At 62.7% G+C, this 16668-nt stretch overlaps 1 protein-coding gene across 1 annotated transcript in view; it reads left to right on the plus strand.

The window, feature by feature from the left end:
- Positions 1 to 7718: 7718 nt before the first annotated feature.
- MUC5AC (mucin 5AC, oligomeric mucus/gel-forming) overlaps positions 7719 to 16668 on the plus strand; it is a 34507-nt gene continuing 25557 nt past the window's right edge. Inside the window, exons 1-16 of the mRNA XM_070564543.1 lie at positions 7719 to 7791; positions 9538 to 9612; positions 10471 to 10530; positions 10765 to 11026; positions 11383 to 11497; positions 11909 to 11999; positions 12924 to 13033; positions 13171 to 13384; positions 13479 to 13604; positions 13867 to 13984; positions 14330 to 14468; positions 14716 to 14826; positions 15314 to 15383; positions 15461 to 15598; positions 15683 to 15847; positions 16223 to 16317. Of these exons, the coding sequence (XP_070420644.1) occupies positions 7719 to 7791; positions 9538 to 9612; positions 10471 to 10530; positions 10765 to 11026; positions 11383 to 11497; positions 11909 to 11999; positions 12924 to 13033; positions 13171 to 13384; positions 13479 to 13604; positions 13867 to 13984; positions 14330 to 14468; positions 14716 to 14826; positions 15314 to 15383; positions 15461 to 15598; positions 15683 to 15847; positions 16223 to 16317 (1962 nt within the window). The remainder of the gene's footprint in view (positions 7792 to 9537; positions 9613 to 10470; positions 10531 to 10764; positions 11027 to 11382; positions 11498 to 11908; positions 12000 to 12923; positions 13034 to 13170; positions 13385 to 13478; positions 13605 to 13866; positions 13985 to 14329; positions 14469 to 14715; positions 14827 to 15313; positions 15384 to 15460; positions 15599 to 15682; positions 15848 to 16222; positions 16318 to 16668) is intronic.

A 16668-nucleotide genomic window follows, 5' to 3' on the forward strand; every position in this document is an offset into this window, starting at 1 on the left:
GAGGCCCAGGGTCTGTCCAGGGAGGATGCGGGTCCTCAGTACCCTTCCGCACACCCCAACTGTACAGTTCAGGTGAGGGCCTAGATGGCTGAGGGGAGAGAGACAGCCAATGCAGAGAACCGTCACGTTGTGGGGACCATGGTGCAGGGGCCACAGTGCAGGGGCCATGGACAAGGTGCACACAGCTGCAGCAACACGGAGTCACGGAGGAGCCCGTGCTCACTCCCTCCCCTTCCCTCTGTACGGCTAAAGCCCAGGGCTTTGCAGCTGCTGTGTGCACGTGTGTGTGCACGCGCATGTGTATTTGCGTATGTGTGTTGTGTGCATGTTTGCATGTTTGTGAGCGTGTTTGTGCCTGTTTTGTTGGGCGTGTATGTGACTGTGCAGCTAACTACTGCTACAATGTTTCTGTTCTAGCAGCAATGTTCCAGTTCCAGCTACACCGTTCCAGTTCTATTGCTGGTGCACTTGTTTCAGAGGAGGGAACACCCACCCCAAAGCCCCACCACCCACTGCTGAGCCGACAGTGTGTGATTTCCTTCAGCATCTCTCTGTTCATATCTTTAGAAAGCTGAGGTCTTGCCAGGCGTGAGTGTTATTGTCTGGTGAACTTTCTTTCCCAGGATCGCTGCCCATCTTACGTCCCTGGTCCTTCTGGGTGGACACGGTGTTGTCCCTGCCTCGCTCTGGGCTGAGCGTGTTGTGGCCGAGGCCCACCCCATCCTGGCTTTGGGGCAGTGACTCAGAGCCGGTGTGCACACGGCACCTGCCGCTATTTACCTGCAGCTTCTTCAGAGATTCCGGGTGTGAGCGTATGTGTACGCACGCTCAGCTTGTGTTTGCCAAATGGGAGCCCCAGGCAGGGTGGTTCCAGCACCTCTGTGTTTCCGGCCCCCAAAGTGAGTACCCCAGCACCTGTGCTCTTAGAGCTGGGGACCACCGAGCCCTGGGAAGACCCAGCTCCCCAGGTATTTTGGGGATACGGGCCCAGTCCCCTCTAAGCCAGTATTTTTGCGAACTCCCTGGAGAAGTGGCCAGTTTATTTGTACTTTATACAAACCAGGAGAACTGGAAGGGAAGAGCCCCTTCGGGTGAGGGGGCACTCCGATGCGGGACGGAAAGGACTCCCAAGGTGCCGCCATGAACTGCGAGGCTCAGAAGAGCGTGCCTCGAAAGGCCTCCTGTCAAGGTCTGCACAGCCTTACAGCAAACTACGTGCTAACACGTATTTTCTCAAGGTGGGGGTGGCAACTTTTGCTTTAATTTTTTCTCTAATTTTCAAAAACTGTGGTAAAATACACGTAACAAAATTTTACCATCTTAACCATTTTTAAGTGCAGTTCTGTGGCATTAAGCTCATTCGCATTGTCGTGCAGCCGTCACCTCCACTCATCTCCAGAACTTTCCATCTTCCCAAACTGACACTCTGTCCCCATTAAACACTGACTCCCCCTCCCCCAGCCCCTGGCACCCACCATCCTTTCTGTCTCTGTGAATTTGACAACTCTGGGGACCTCATCTGAGGGGAATCACACAGTATTTGTCCTTCTGTGACAGGCTTTTTTTTTTTTTTTTTTGAGGAAGATTAGCTCTGAGCTAACTGCTGCCAATCCTCCTCTTTTCGCTGAGGAAGACTGGCCCTGAGCTAACATCCGTGCCCATCTTCCTCTACTTTATATGTGGGATGCCCCACAGCATGGCTTGCCAAGCAGTGCCCTGTCCGCACCAGGGATCCGAACCAGTGAACCCCAGGTCGCAGAAGCAGAAGGTGCACACTTAACTGCCATGCCACCGGGCAGGCCCCTCCGTCCTTTCTAAGGCTGACAATATTCCACTGTGTGGATGGACCACATTCACCTGTTACTAGACACTCAGGCGGCTTCCACCTTTTTACTGTTGTAAATAATTCTGCTGTGAACACAGGCGTGCAGATACCTCTTGAAGACACTGCTTTCACTTCTTTTGGTGATAGACCTGGAAATGATGCTTCAATTTTTCTGAGTATGATTTTATACTGAAAAAAATCCTTTTAAAAGCACTATAGCATTGGACGGACCCTGGGAGCTCCCCATCTGGGTGGGGAAGCAGCCTATGGATGGTGGTGCTCAGGGGTGGGGCTGGAGCAGGGGCCCTTAGGGTTGGGGGTAGGGGGAGTTCTGAGCAGCGTATGAGCCACGCCCTGACCCTGGTGTCCAGCCTGCCTGTGAAGGCACAATGGACACAAAGGTGCTCACCTCCCTCACCGTCACAGACCCTCGGGGCCGTCGGGGTCGGAGGTGAGGCCAGCAGTGGAAACTGGCTGGGCGTCAGCCTCGGAAGGGGATCTGGGTCTGCAGATCTGTCCCAGGGCCTTTGAACATCCCTCACTCCAAAATTAGGGGCAGACTTGAGAGCATCTGGTTGGGGGCTGGTCTGTGGCCTCCACTGGGTTCTCTGAGGGCACCTGGGGCCCAGGAGGTGGGAGGGTGCTAGCTGCACTGAGGCTGAAAAAAGGCAGCATGTGGGGGAGGGGGTTGAGGGGCCTTTGTGTTTCCTGGGGCAGGAGAAGGGGAATGAGGAGGGAGGGAGGGGCCAGGAGCCAGGCTGGCCCAGGGAGACAAGGGACCCCAGCAGGGAGCGCGGCTCATCCCAGGCCTGGGCAGAGAGAAGCTCAGCCGTGGGAGCCACGTCAGCAGTGGGTGGTGGGGCATCACTACTGATGTGGGCTGGGGGAGCTGGTCCCTGAGCCAGAGCCGTGGACCTTGGGGCTCAGGGCTTCAGCAGCCAGGCCAGATCTCGGGAGGAATTCTGTTTGCCCAGTGATTCAGATAAACAAATACACGTAGGAAGGTTCCAAATCAATGTGGCCCCGCCATAAAACCAAATTTACTCTCCGCTCCCTTTCTGGAGCACGCCCCCCCTAGCCAGTCCAGGGAGGGTCTCTCCCTCACCCGGAGGCCGGCCCCACCTGTGGGCTTCACCCCGGATGGCTATCCCTTGGCCCCAGAGCAAAGCAGGGAGCGATTAGGATCCCTTCTTCCTTATCGAGGAAGTTCCTGGCTTGGAGAAAATCCACGGCCAAACCTGCCCTTTGAGTCAACAGCCGCGATAAGTCTTGTGAGCTATCGGTGGTTCCCAGCCGCAGCCCTTTCCTCTTTGCGGCTCTGAGGGACTCACCCTCTTTGTCTGAGGTCATTCTCTGTCATGTGGAGAGGCGGGAACCTGGCCCCAAAATGCCCAGTTCCTCCTCAATCTGTGACGTCCGCAGTCACGGCAGCTGCTTGTTGGGGGCGCAGCCTGGGCCACAGCCCTCGGCCCTCCTGGCGACCCCTGCATGTCAGGCACGACTGCAAGGCATGGACGCTAAGCCCCCACTGAGCAGAAACTGCACTGTGATTTTCGGTGCCGCCAGGAGAGGAAGGTGCTACCTGATTAACCAACATGATGCACAATTTGACGTGGCAGGGACTGCAATTCCAGATTTGTTAGAACGGGCAAAAAGTCCAAGAAGTGTTCCAGTGTGGCATCATGGCCCAGTTTCACGGATGAGGAAGCAGGAGCTTTGTGGGGACTCACCCAAAGTCTCAGGGGAATGGGGGTGGCAGACCCTGTGTGGGGCACTTCCTGGGACCAGACACACCTCAGAGGACGCTTTACCTGCTCATCAACTCATTTCATCCTTGAGGCCACGGTCCTCTGAGTGGGTCCTGTGATCGCCATTTTCCAGATGAGGAGAGCAAGGCACAGAGAGGGTGATGCCTTGGCCCAGGGGCCACACAGCTAGTGGGTGCCAGAGCCAGGATACTCCCTTCTCCCAGAGTCTGGAGCCCCGGCCCTGGGTTTGAGTTCTGGCTGGCCCCTCCCTGGCCGGGCGCCTCCCTCCTGTGTCATTCGCAAAGTGGGGATGACCCCAGTTCCTACCACTCAGGGGTATGGGTTTTTTAAAGGGTTGAATGAATTAAACAATGGGGCCCCCAGAAGTGTTCCCAGCCCACCAGGCGCTCCATCCGCGGCTAGCTGTTGTCAGGGCACCTGAGCAGCTGGCCTCATACTCAGGGCTGCCCGAGACGGGCCTGCAAGCAGGGTCTGGTGGGGCCTGGAGACAGCCGTCTGCTCCACTGTGTGTGGACCAATGCTTTGCTTTGAGACGCGTGGCTGGTCCAGGACTGGCCTTTGCCCCAGGGAAGGGGGTTGGGGGCCCCCTGGCATTCAGGGCGCAGGTGTTGAGCTGTGGGTTGGGGATGTGCCCCCATTGGGAGGGTGAAATTCGAGTCTGTCCCAACAGCAGCCCCCTTGAGGGCACCAGGCCATGGGGGAGGCCTGGGTCCCAGCTGCCTGGTCACTCTGGCAGGACAGTCTATGCTCATCCCATTGTCCTGGACAGGGGGCACCAAGCCCCAGAACCCAACATGAGAAGGGCTGAAGCTATCCCGTCACCTTAAAGCCCCGCCCGGCCTCCCCAGGATGGGGGTCCCACCTCGCAGCCTCGCAGAGGAGAAGGAAGGCAGGGCATGGCCTCCCCGGGTCCTGCTGTCCAGGGCCTGCGACCCCAAAGCCCTGAGGCTCATCTGTGTTGGGACCTCAGCTGTGCCCAGAAACTGGAATGGAAGTGACCAGCCTGAGGGTGGGGGTAAATCCCAGATGGGGACAGCAGTGTTGAAACCAGTCCCCCACTCTGGTCAACTTGACCAGTGACAGCTGGGCTGGGCTGGGCCAGGCTGGGGTCAGCGTCAGGTCAGGGTCAGGCCAGGGGCCCCGTACTCCCAAGGAGCCCAGGGGCACCTGCTTTACTGATGGTGTCAGAGGAGCAGGAAGGGAGAGGATTTGGCGGCAGCCCCAGGGCTCTGCCGAGGGAAGGAGACCTCTGAGGGAGCTGTGACTGCTGCCATCCCACCAGGATTCTGAGGACAGAGCTGTGAGGAGCAGGCTGTCCTTGGTCAGGGGTCCCAGGGCCTGGGCTCTGCCTTCACCCCTGCCCCTGAGAGGGGAGCACTGGACTTGGTGGAGGAGTGGCCAGTGGGCAGGGACACCCAGGCTGCACCCCCACCTGTGGGGTCCTCTTCCCCCAGGGGGCCCCTGCTCACGGCTAGATCCTGGGCAGGCCGGGCATTTCCTCCACACCTGGGTCAGTGCTGGTCCCGTGACAAATGGGGGCTATCTCATACCGGCTTCCTGTCCCCAATCACAGCGGCCGGAATGAGTCAGCAACCTGGCGATAGTGGTGACAGCAAGAGCGATGCTCTGGGACCCAGCTGGGCCCTCCACCCTGCTCCTGCATCCCTCCACGCACCCCTGTTTCCACAGCAACGCGGAGCTCCTGCCAGGGCTGGACCCCAGCCCTCTCTCGCTGGTGCCATTTATCAGGTCTGCGTGGGGGGTTGGCAGAGGCCCAGGTACAGGCTGTGTGGCCCCTGGGGACCCTGGGCCAGGCGTGTCCCCATGTGTGCCGCCCACTCACAGCACACAGCATCCCTACTGCAGGTCCCCTGCCCACATGATCCCCTTTCTGCAAGGATATTCACAGACCCCTTTTCAGATGACGAAACTGAGGTTTGGAGAGGCAGAGGCTGTCCCAGCCTCACCCCTTCCCCTGCACTGCACGCACTGAGTGGGAAGCCCCCGGACAGCGGGTGGGCAGGGTTGCTGCTGGCTGCTTTAAAGGACCCCCAGCCCCCGCCCCTCCACACTACCCCCCTGGATTGGGGAGGTCACGAGTGAGAAGGACCCTGAGTTTAGAGGCCAGATTACTAGCCCCACACCTGCCCTGACTCCAGACTCCTCCCCATGGGTCCCTTGAGAGCCAGGAAATCTCAGACATGTGCAGGTGCCAGGCCTGGCGCCTCCTGAGGTGTCAGCCTGGGTTGGATTTTCAGGAGACAGGTGGGTGGCCTGGTCCTATGTCCTATGGTGCAAATCGGATCCCAGGAGGAAGCCCAGTGCAGCCAGGCCAGCACAGACGCCAGCATGGTCAGTTACAGCCACGCTCGACCCCGGCAGCGGCGCTGGGCAGCATCTCGTGGAGGATGCACCCAGAAAGGGATGTCAACTCTGGGGCAGGGATGTGTGGTGGCCTGGAGGTGCCCAGGTTGCAAACTCTGGGTGGCCAATGGGTGCCCACTGCCTGGGGGGCTCAGCCCAGCCTCGGACACGCAGGGCATGCCCCTTTTTGAGGGCCAGGTGGTGACTCAGAAGGGTCAGGGGTTGCCTCATGGACTCAGGCCTGTGTCCCGTGCTGGGGGTGTGGACACTGGCTGACCTGTCACTCCCTGCCTTTCCGGGGGTGTAAGGAGGGCAGGCCCGTGTCACCCACATGCCTGTCGGCCTGGGTCCTGGCCCCCATCCAGAGACCTATGAGCCTCCCCTTGGCACCAGTTCCCAGCGTCCACATCCTAACCACAAAGCCACATAGCCATTCGGAGCCAGACCTGGCCACCCTGCCTGCCCCTGGGGATGCGCTGTCCGCACACTGACTGAGGACCCCTCTGCCCTGTTCAGTACCCGGTGACCTGGTGACCAGCTCCAAGGCTGGGCAGGGACGCCCCAGCCGTGCTGGCCTGGTCAAGAACGTTTGAGGCAGCAGTCTGCTGGGGGCTCCACTCACTCACCCCACCAGGCATCCAGGCCTCCTGTGTGATCACTCACTCCCTCACCCATTCATGCATTCATTCACTCCCTCACTCATTCACTAATTCATTTCCTCATTCATCCTCCCCGACTCCCTCACATTGGTGTGATGTGTGAGTCGTTCTCTCCAGCTTCCAGGGCCAGTTGGAAGCACAGGAGGGGATGGCTCAGGGAACAGGTGACCAGAAGGAGCTTGGGACTGGCCCCAAGAGAGTGGGAAGCCAGTGCTCAGAACAGCTTCGAGGTGCCCCCCACCCCAGACCCTCCCAGCGCCCACTCCTTTTGCTGCCACCTCTCCCCAGGGCGCCTCCTGGTCAGGGCCACCTGTGAGCAACAGAGCTGCCAGTCCTGGCAGAGGTGTGTGGCCACCAGGGAGGAGAGTCCATCCCTATGCTCGGCACCCAGACAAGGCCCTGGGCTCGCACACCCGTGGTCAGGGCCAGGTCTCCGTCACCCTACAGCATCTTCTCAGCTGGAGCCCGTCAGGGTAAAGACCTGCCAGATGGTTTCTGGGCTGGGGCTGGTTGGCCTCTCTCCAGCCTGGTGGGCATAGCCACTCCTGCCCCTCGGGGCCACAGGCCCACGTGTGAGTAGAGCTGGCTCGTGGCTTCCCACTGCCCACCTAGGGCCAGGAGCCTGAAGCACACCAGGGGCCCAGGTAGTGTTGGGGGGCGGGGGCTGCCTGGGGAAGGGTCCTGTCCCTGGGGGAGCTGCCTCCTGAGCCCCTCTCCAGTGAGGGCCAGCCCTGCCCTGGCAGCCCTCAGCAGCAAGGATGCTGGCAGCGTCTCCAGGCACCAGGATCTCAGGGGTCAGCTGCATGGAAGCCTGCCCAGGGAAAGTCTGGGGTGGGGGCCCGGCAGGAGGATGCACGTGAGCCAGGACTTGGGGACCCCTCAGGAAACTGGCCTGCACCTGGCAGATAACACTTGTCTCCAGCCGCCAGCCAGCTTGGAGTGAGTACCCACTGTTTACCTGGGTGAGGGGAACGCAGCCCTGCCCCGCCCACCACGTGAAGAGGCTGGGCTGGGGCCAGCTCTGGGGCTACAAAAGGCTCCTGCCGACTCGGGTGCCTCCTCAGAGGCCACCCCTGGGGACTTCTCCCCTTCCTCCACACGATGGGTGTCGGCCAGAGGAGGCTGGCCCCGCTCTGGGCCCTGGCTCTCGCCCTGGCCTGTGCCCAGCACACAGGTAAGGCTCGTGCTGGGTGGCTCTCCTAGGCCAGCCCTGGCCACAGCCCAGCGCCCCCATTGCTCTCCTGAGTCCTGGGGTGACCCTGGTCGCGGGTGAACAACAGGCAGCTCGGACGCCTTGCCCCAGCCTCCAGGCAAGCTGAGTGTGTCTGCGAGTGGCACCTGGCAGCTGGGCCCCTGCCCCTGGCTCCCACCATCTTGTAGTTTCCAGCTCGTGTGGTTGGATAGGGCTCTTGGGGTCTGTAGGGGTCCAAGTCGGAGCAGGGGCCTCTCTGGTCGGGCTGCTCCCCTGAGCTGGAGAAGCAGGAGCCCAGCGTCTCTGAGTCCTCTGCCCACCTTCCCTGTTCGCGGCCAGACCTTGGCCCACAGAGTTTGGTGTGTGTGTGTTTCTCTGCTGCTCGCTGCCCTCTGCCCCTGCCAGGCCCGGTCTGCAGGCTCTCGGACTGCTGGGCCAGCCTTGGGGAGCTGCCCGCCTGCCCTGGGAACCCCCCTCATGCATCCCCAGTTCACCAACTCACTTTCCCCCTCTGGGCCTCAATGGGCGGCTCCTGGGGGTCTCAGCCTTGAGTGGGGGTGCTGGTGAGGCCCACAGCTGTGAGGGTGTTGAGGAGAAGCTCACGGTCCCTGTGGCCCTCTGAGGGCCCCCTCCCATTGGGGCCTGCGCCTCCCTCCCTCTGTTTCCCAGGGGGCAGCTGGGTCCTGGACAGATGTGGGGTGACAGCGTGCTCCAGGGGGAGCCACCCAGGGTCGGGGGTGACGCTCCTGGGGCTCCTGGAATGGCAGGGCAGGACTCAGCAGTGTGGGGACCGCGACACAGCTTGCCGAGGTCCACGCTACCCCACAGGGCTCACACATCCGCCCCCAGCCTTCTGCTGCTGCCATTCAGACCCAGAGCCAGGAAGCTCTCCCTCCTGCCCTCTTGCTGGGCCGGCCCCCACCCCCTCCCCGGGCCTTCTCTCAGCACACCTCAGGATGAGGGCAGGTCGTCCCGGGGTGAGCCGAGGAAAGGGGGCATGCCTGGGGGTGAAGCTGTGCCCGCCCCCGTCCACACCATCCAGCCTGGGCCTGCCCCCTCAGGGTCCTGGGTGGTGGGCCAGACGCCCCTCCTGCCACACTGGCACAGCCACTGAGGACCCCAGAAATCAGCCTCATAGGGTCTGCCAGGTTTCTGAGGTGGCCTCGGCCCCCTGCCCTGGCCTCCCCTGTGCGGAGCCCTCACCTGCTTGGCGGCCCTGAGCACCCTGTGTAGGGTGCAGCCCTGTCCCCACTCTTGGCCCCTGGGGCCCCCAACCTGCTCCAAAGTTTCCTCCAGAGCCCTGTCACCCCCTGACCAGCCATCACAGGTCCGTGCTTTTTACTGTCTGATCCCTCAATGGGCCGTGGCACAGGGCAGGGTGTCGTCCCCGCGTCCCGAGCTGGGAGACCAGCGCCTGGCCCACGGTAGACACTCGGTGTGAATGAACAACAGTGAAGGAGCCAATGGTCCCTGGAGACACCAGCTTGGGGCTTCCCCCAACAAATGCTCGTGGGGCCAAGAAGAGGGGATATTCAAGGAGGGTTGTGCTCAGCTGTGGGCCTGGGGCGATCTCAGATGCTCAGCCACGTAGACAGAGACCCCTCCCCAACCCCACACACAGAGAACCCCGACCCGTTCCAGGTCCTTCCCTCCATGTGCCCCATCTGACAGCGAGGCGCCTGCCCTGCCTGCCCAGCTCAGGCCCTGTGCCCTCTCCTCTTCCCACAGGCCAGGCCCAGGACAGCTCCGCGGAACCCAGCTATGAGCACCCGGACGTCTCTCCCGTCGCCCAGGGGCCCAGCGGTGAGTGGACCCCCAGCTGTCAGAGCTGCCTTGCCCCGTCCCAGCGTGGCACAGCCCCCCGGGGACCACTCATGTTGGGCCACCACCAAGGGATCCGATCTTGGGGTACTGGAGGACACCCCCACATACATGGCCCTGGAGTGTCACCTGGCCGCCTCCTGCAGGCTACTTGCTGTCCCCCCATCACACTGCAGAAGGGAGTGCAGGCCAGCTGAGCTCCCTGCCATGTCTTCTCTTCTCCCTGCTAACTCCTGATATTTCAGCTGCACGTGCATTCTCTCGCCTTGAGCAGGGCTGGCGAGCAGCCTCTCTGGGTGTTTCTATGCTTGCCCTTGCTGGGCATGCAGGTCAGGGGATGTAGTCGGTGCAGTCCTTGGCAGCCCTGGGTGGGTGAGGGGCGGACCCAGCACGGCCAGACGCCCCAACAGAAGGGGAGGCTCCAGGGGCAAACCCAGCCGGTCTCAGTTTACATTTCCCCAGACTGGGAGAGGCTGTGCCTGGTCTCAGAACCCAGGGGAGGTGGTGAGCTGCTGATGTTGATACAGGCATTTTTGAGATTCCAGGCGCAAGGAACCCCCATGTGCAAACAGTGTCTGGGCCACATGGGCGTGAGCGCTCACGACCCCTGGGGTCCTCTCCCGGCGAGAATCCAGTGGAAAGGAACGGCCACTTGGCCTGCAGAAGTCTTTGCTGCCCTGTATTCAAGGGGCAGGGGGGCTGCACACACGGCAGAACCAAAGATGGCTTGGGAGTCAGCAGCCTCCAATGGCTAACTCTAAAACATGTCCTCAGACAAGAAGCCACGCCTGTGGGCGGTGGGGGCCGGGGCTGTGTGTTACTGTGACCCCATTCCCACAGGTGACCCACTTCGTGTGGTGACCATCCTCCCGCCTCTGAGGACCACCCCCGTGGTGCGAGGTGAGTGAGACCTCAAGAGGCTGGGCTGGGGGTGCCGCATTGACCGAGCTGTCCATCCCTCAGGCCGGGAGGGGCCGGCTGGCAAGGGGTGCCAGCTTTCCAGGTGGACAGTGAACAAGTATTGGAAAAGAGTCCAAGTCCCAGGATGCCCTGCCCTCGGGTGTCCCGGACTCGGGCGCATGGGGCGCGGGGCGGGGGCGGCACCTTCAGAACGGGCGGCTGCTTTGCCCACAGCCCTGAACCCAGCGCACAACGGGCGGGTGTGCAGCACCTGGGGCGACTTCCACTACAAGACCTTCGACGGCGATGTCTTCCGCTTCCCCGGCCTCTGCAACTACGTCTTCTCCGCGCACTGCGGGGCCGCCTACGAGGACTTCAACGTCCAGCTCCGCCGCGGCCGGGACTCCAACACCACCACACTGAGCAGGGTCGTCATGAAGCTTGATGGCATGGTCGTCGAGCTGACCCAGAGCTCCGTCCTGGTCAACGGCCGCCTGTGAGCTTGGGCCCCTGGGACAGCCAGGGGCATTTCCGGGTGGTCGTGGGAGGGATATGGGCAAGTCGCTGACAGAGGAGTGGGGTGCTGGCCTCCCCAGACCCTGCGCTGTGCCCACCTGCTTCTCCTGGGGGCCCCAGGCTCTTAATCTGCCCCTGGAAGCGGGCCCCTTCCTTGTTCTTCGTGACACCAGAGCTCCAGGGTCCCCTGTCCTTCTCACACCCACTGGCACTGTCCTCGGGCACCATGAACTGATCACTAACATGCTCTTAGGGACCCTCTCTGTCTGAGCTCCAGACCTGTGTTGTCCCGAACTGGCGTGCCCTCAGCGCCTCACCTGGGCCCTCTCTCTGCAGAGTTCGGCTGCCCTTCAGCCAGTCCGGGGTCCTCATTGAGCACAGCAGCAGCTACCTGAAGGTGGTGGCCAGGCTGGGCCTGGTCTTCATGTGGAACCAGGATGACAGCCTCCTGGTGAGGCCAGGGGCGGGGACCAGGGGGCCAGGGGCCGGGGGCCAGGGGCTGGGCACAAACCTCCAGCCTGGCAGCCTCCCCAAGGAGGGAAGAAAGTGCTCTGGGTGGAGGTGGGTGGGAAGGTCAGAGCCCACCCCACATGGCCAGTGAGGATTGGGGCCCAGCCACTAATGGAGCCGCAGGGTCTCCACCCCCGAGACAGAGAGCCTGCGTGTGTGGGGCATCTCCTTCAGGACAGAGCCCTGCTCAGGGTCACAGCTAGGTGGAGCATGGGGAGGGTACACGGCCCGTGTCTCCTCTGTGAGAAGCCCCAGTCCATCCTTGGGAATGTCAGCCTCCACTCTGGTCTGTCCTTCTCGTCCTGGGGCGTCCCCGGTGGGGCCAGGCATCCAACACGTCCTCTCCTTCCAGCTGGAGTTGGATAACAAATACGCCAACCAGACCTGTGGGCTCTGCGGAGACTTCAACGGTGTCCCCATCTTCAACGAGTTCTTCTCCCACAGTAAGCCTCCCCCCATCCCTATGGGCATGGCCAGCCCCTGCCCCGTCTGCTCCCGGCTCCTTCCCAGTGCTCCCTGAAGACTGCCTTCTGGGATCCCAAGTCAGATGTCTTCAACTTGCGTGTGCACACACACACGCAGACCTATACACACGCACAATTCCCACAGAGTCATGTACATGCATGCACGCACACACCTGCACACACCCACATGATCCCAGCATGCACATATGCACACATGCACACACCACGCAATCCCAGCATGCACACACGCACACACATGTGTACACACACATACACACACGTGCACACAGTCCTAGCACGCCAGTACACTCTCAGCAGTGCAGCCGGAAACAAAACTTTCGCTGGGCCCTCTTGTCCTCAGAGCAGTTGCTCTGGGCAGTGGGTGCCCCGACCACACGCCCTCACCTGAAATTACAGACTTGCCTCCAGTGAGACCCTAGCACTGCTCCTGGAGTCTCTGCCACCAGGCCGTGGCCCTTCGTGTGACCAGCACTAGCCAGAGCCCTCCATTCCCGGCTCCCCTCCACCAGGCGCATGAAGCCCACCCATAGGGGCTTCATGGTGGGGGACCGAGCCTGCCCAGGTGTCCAGTGTCCCTGGCCAGGTAGGCCCAGTGCAGGCTTGGCTTGGCTCTGAGGGCTGGCAGGAGCCTACAGTCACTCTCCAGCCTTCTGGGCTGTGTGTGGGCCACGGAGCGTCAGACGCACCTCAGCCCACCACCCACAGCCCCCAACACCCCCGTGGTTCCTCAGCTCCTCTCCCGACCCCCCAGATGTCCTGCGTAGCTGCTGCTTAACCTGGCAGTGTGGACGGAGGGGGCGGGCATAGGTGGGACACCTCAGGTGTTGTGGGGCAGCAAGGGCCACCGAGCCTGTACAGAGCCCAGTGTTGTGCTTCCTGCAGACGTCAAGCTGACCCCCTTCGAGTTTGGGAACCTGCAGAAGATGGATGGCCCCATGGAGCAGTGTCAGGACCCCATCCCAGCGTCCCCGGCGAATTGCTCGACCGACGTTGTAAGCCCAGGAGTGAAGGGGGCCCAGCAGGGGGCGGGGGTCATGCTCCCACAAGCCACTGGCAGAGGCAGTGGGGGTCTGTGAACCCAGGGGATGCCCGGAGCCTGGATTCAGCGTGGCCCCGGCCTTTGCCCCAGGGCGTCTGCAAGGAGATCCTGAGCAGCCAGATGTTCTCGAGCTGCAACACCCTGGTGGACGTGGGCAGCTACGTGGAGGCCTGCCAGCAGGACCTCTGCCTCTGCGAGCATAGCAACCTGACCAGCTGCCTCTGCCACACCCTGGCTGAGTATTCCCGCCAGTGCGCCCACGCCGGGGGGCTGCCGCGGGACTGGAGGAGCCCCGACCTCTGCCGTGAGTGCCCCACCCGGCCTAAGCTGTCACTCTGTCCTGCCTCGGGCCCTGGGGCAGGGGCTGGACGTGACATGGCCCGTCCTCCCCCCTGCAGCCGTGAAGTGCCCCCTCAACCTGCAGTACCGCGAGTGCGGCTCGCCCTGCTCGGACACCTGCTCCAACCGGGAACACTCCCAGCTCTGCGAGGACCACTGCGTCGCCGGCTGCTTCTGCCCCGAGGGTGAGAGGGGCCCTACCCCCATGCCCCCCCGAAATCACACAGATGCATCCTGGGTCCCCAGAGGGCTGGCGCTCCCACGCCAGATACTTAGAAGGAAGGCCCCTCTGACCCAACTCGTGGCCTCCCCGGGCCCTCTTGTTCTCAGTCTGAGGACCTGCCAGGGGCCAGGGCCACCACAGGCAGAGGGCTGGTCCCCTCCACGTGGTCACCTGATGGACAAAGCCCGGCACCTGCCACATGGCCTACCTGCCTGCCTCTGCAGGGATGGTGCTCGATGACATTGGCCAGACCGGCTGTGTCCCTGTGTCCCAGTGCTCCTGTGTGTACAACGGGGCCACCTATGCTTCGGGGGCCGTATACTCCACAGACTGCACCAACTGGTAAGACCCTGGGGCCCTGCCCTCCTGTTCCCCCAGAACCTGCCGTGGGATGGCCACTGCCCTCCCATCCTTTCTGGACCTGCTGTGGGATGGCTACTGCCCTCCTGCCCCTTCTGGACCTGCCCTGGGTCGTCCCCTCTAGGGGCCATGGCCCGGACACTGGCCGTCCTCTCTCACTTGGGGCCCTGGGCACAGGCCGGTAGGCCCCCAGGCAGATGCTGACGGGCCCAGTGTCTGTGGGGACGCAGACAGGCCTGCGCGAGACCCCTGCCCACCCACTGATGCAGAGGCCCGGGTTTGGATGCTCCCCGGGCCAGCACACACATGATCTCTCACCGCTCTCAGCACCTGTTCCGGAGGGCGGTGGAGCTGCCAGGAGGTGCCGTGCCTAGGCACCTGCTCCGTGCTGGGCGGTGCCCACTTCTCCACGTTCGACGAGCGGCTGTACACTGTGCATGGTGACTGCACCTACGTGCTGACCAAGGTACAGGCCCTGGGGCCCCGCCCCAAAGAGCAGCCTTGGGACCCCGCCCGGCCCTGGGTCCATACCCAGCCCTCCCCTGCCCAGGCTGAATGTGGCTGCTGCACCTGGGGCCACCCAGATGCTGAGTCCTCCAGGAACTGCCCCTGCTCCTGGCCCGGGCCCCACAGGGGTTCCAGGGTGGGCAGGGAGGAGGGGAAGGTGAGGCAGGCTGGGGCTGTGGGGTGGAGCATGAGGACCGTGTCTGCAGCCCTGCAACAGCAGCGCCTTCACCGTGCTGGCTGAGCTGCGCAAGTGCGGGCTGACGGACAGTGAGACTTGCCTCAAGAGCCTGACGCTGAGCCTGGACGGGGGCCAGACGGTGAGCGGGGACCCTGGGTGCTGGGGGAGGGTGCCAGTCTCCTGAGGCAAGTGACCCCTGCCTAAGCCATTGCATGGCCAGAGGAGGCTCCCGCCCCATTCACTGTGTCCACCTCTCGGGGGTCTTCTGAGTTTCATCCCCAGACAGAACACCCAGGACCTGCCCGGGGCCTCCGCACCCACCCCAACCGGCCCAGGATGGGGGGACTCGGGGGCCTCCCGGCAGCACGGCTTCTTTGCCGAAGTCGGTTTCTCTATTTTATAAAATCAATTTGGTTTTCCTGTGACTGAAAAGTGCAGGACCCTCGTAGGAAACCTAGGATGGGCGGGGGGGGGGGGGGGGACACGGGTCATCAGCCCCTCCTCACGGGAGCCTGCGCCCCTGCAGGCAGAGGTGTTGCAGGCACATTTCACAGCCTCTGGGGGCCGCTGGGGGTGCAGCCGTCCCTGGTCGGCCCCTCGTTCACCCTGCTCTGTGCTGCGCCCAGGTCATCGTGGTCAAGGCCAGCGGGGAGGTATTCGTCAACCAGATCTACACCCAGCTGCCAGTCTCAGCAGGTGAGGGCGCCGGCCCTGGCCCCCCAAAGGTGCTGCCCCTCACGCCCCTCTGACATCCTTGTCCCCTGTGTCCGCAGCCAACGTCACGCTCTTCAGACCCTCGACCTTCTTTATCATGGTCCAGACCAACCTGGGCCTGCAGCTGGAGGTGCAGCTGGTGCCCGCCATGCAGGTGTTCGTGAGGCTGGCGCCCACACTCCGGGGGCTGACCTGCGGTGAGAGGCACCACCTGCCCTGGGGGCCCGAGCTACCCTTGTGGCCAGGGCACTCAGGGCATCACTCCACCCTCCCATCTGCAGGTCTCTGCGGGAACTTCAACAGCGTCCAGGCGGACGACTTCCGGACACTCAGTGGCGTGGTGGAGGGCACGGCCGCCGCCTTTGCCAACACCTGGAAGACCCAGGCCGCCTGCCCCAACGTCAAGAACAGCTTCGAGGACCCCTGCTCCCTCAGCGTGGAGAACGGTATGTGTGTCAGGCCGGCGGGCCACCTGGCTGCTGGTACCCCTGGCAGTGAGGTCCAGGCACGGGCTCCAGCTTCCACTCCGGCCCTGAAGGGGGTAGGTCAGGGGGTTAACAGGCAAGCCTGCCAACATGTGTGCAGTTCGTGGAAAGTTCTGGAAGGAAAGGAACAGGGTGCTGCCCGGGTGCAGGGAGGAGCGTGGAGGCCCGCATGCCTGCCCACCCAGGCTGGCGGAGGACCCCCGGAACCGGCTCTTGCCTGGCGCTGCTTTAGGCAGAGCAGTGGGAATTCAGGGTGAAAGGAAGGCTGCATGTCTCTGTGTGGCTTCTGTCTGAGGCCAAGCGCCCGGCCACTGACCCCACCTCCCCTGTCCACAGAGAAGTACGCTCAGCACTGGTGCTCGCAGCTGACGGACCCCCAAGGCCCCTTTGCCGGGTGCCACGGCGCTGTCAATCCCAGCAGCTACTACTCGGTAACTGCCCACCGGCTCTGCCCTCCGGCCACGCAGCCGCCCTCAGGGGGTCTGGGATGGTCCAGCATGGTCCTGAGGGCTGTGGCAGCGGGGTCTGGGGCCAGCAGGCTCTTGGTCTCCATCCGCCTTGTCCCGCTTTATTCATTCTTTCCCTCCCTCCCTCACCACACGCTTGCTGTTTGCCCTGTGCCCCCAGCCCTACATCAGGCATGGGGGCAAACCCCGAGCATCTAGCCTGCTGGGCCTCAGGGCCAGATGAGAGATTGGTGGTGCCCAAGATGCTCTGGGGTCTGAGGCCGACGTGCAGGCCTGGACCTGCTGGGTCACCAAGAAAAAGGGCCGGTGTCCTTC

Source organism: Equus przewalskii, chromosome 11, assembly GCF_037783145.1.
Source record: "Equus przewalskii isolate Varuska chromosome 11, EquPr2, whole genome shotgun sequence".
Lineage (NCBI taxonomy): Eukaryota > Metazoa > Chordata > Mammalia > Perissodactyla > Equidae > Equus > Equus przewalskii.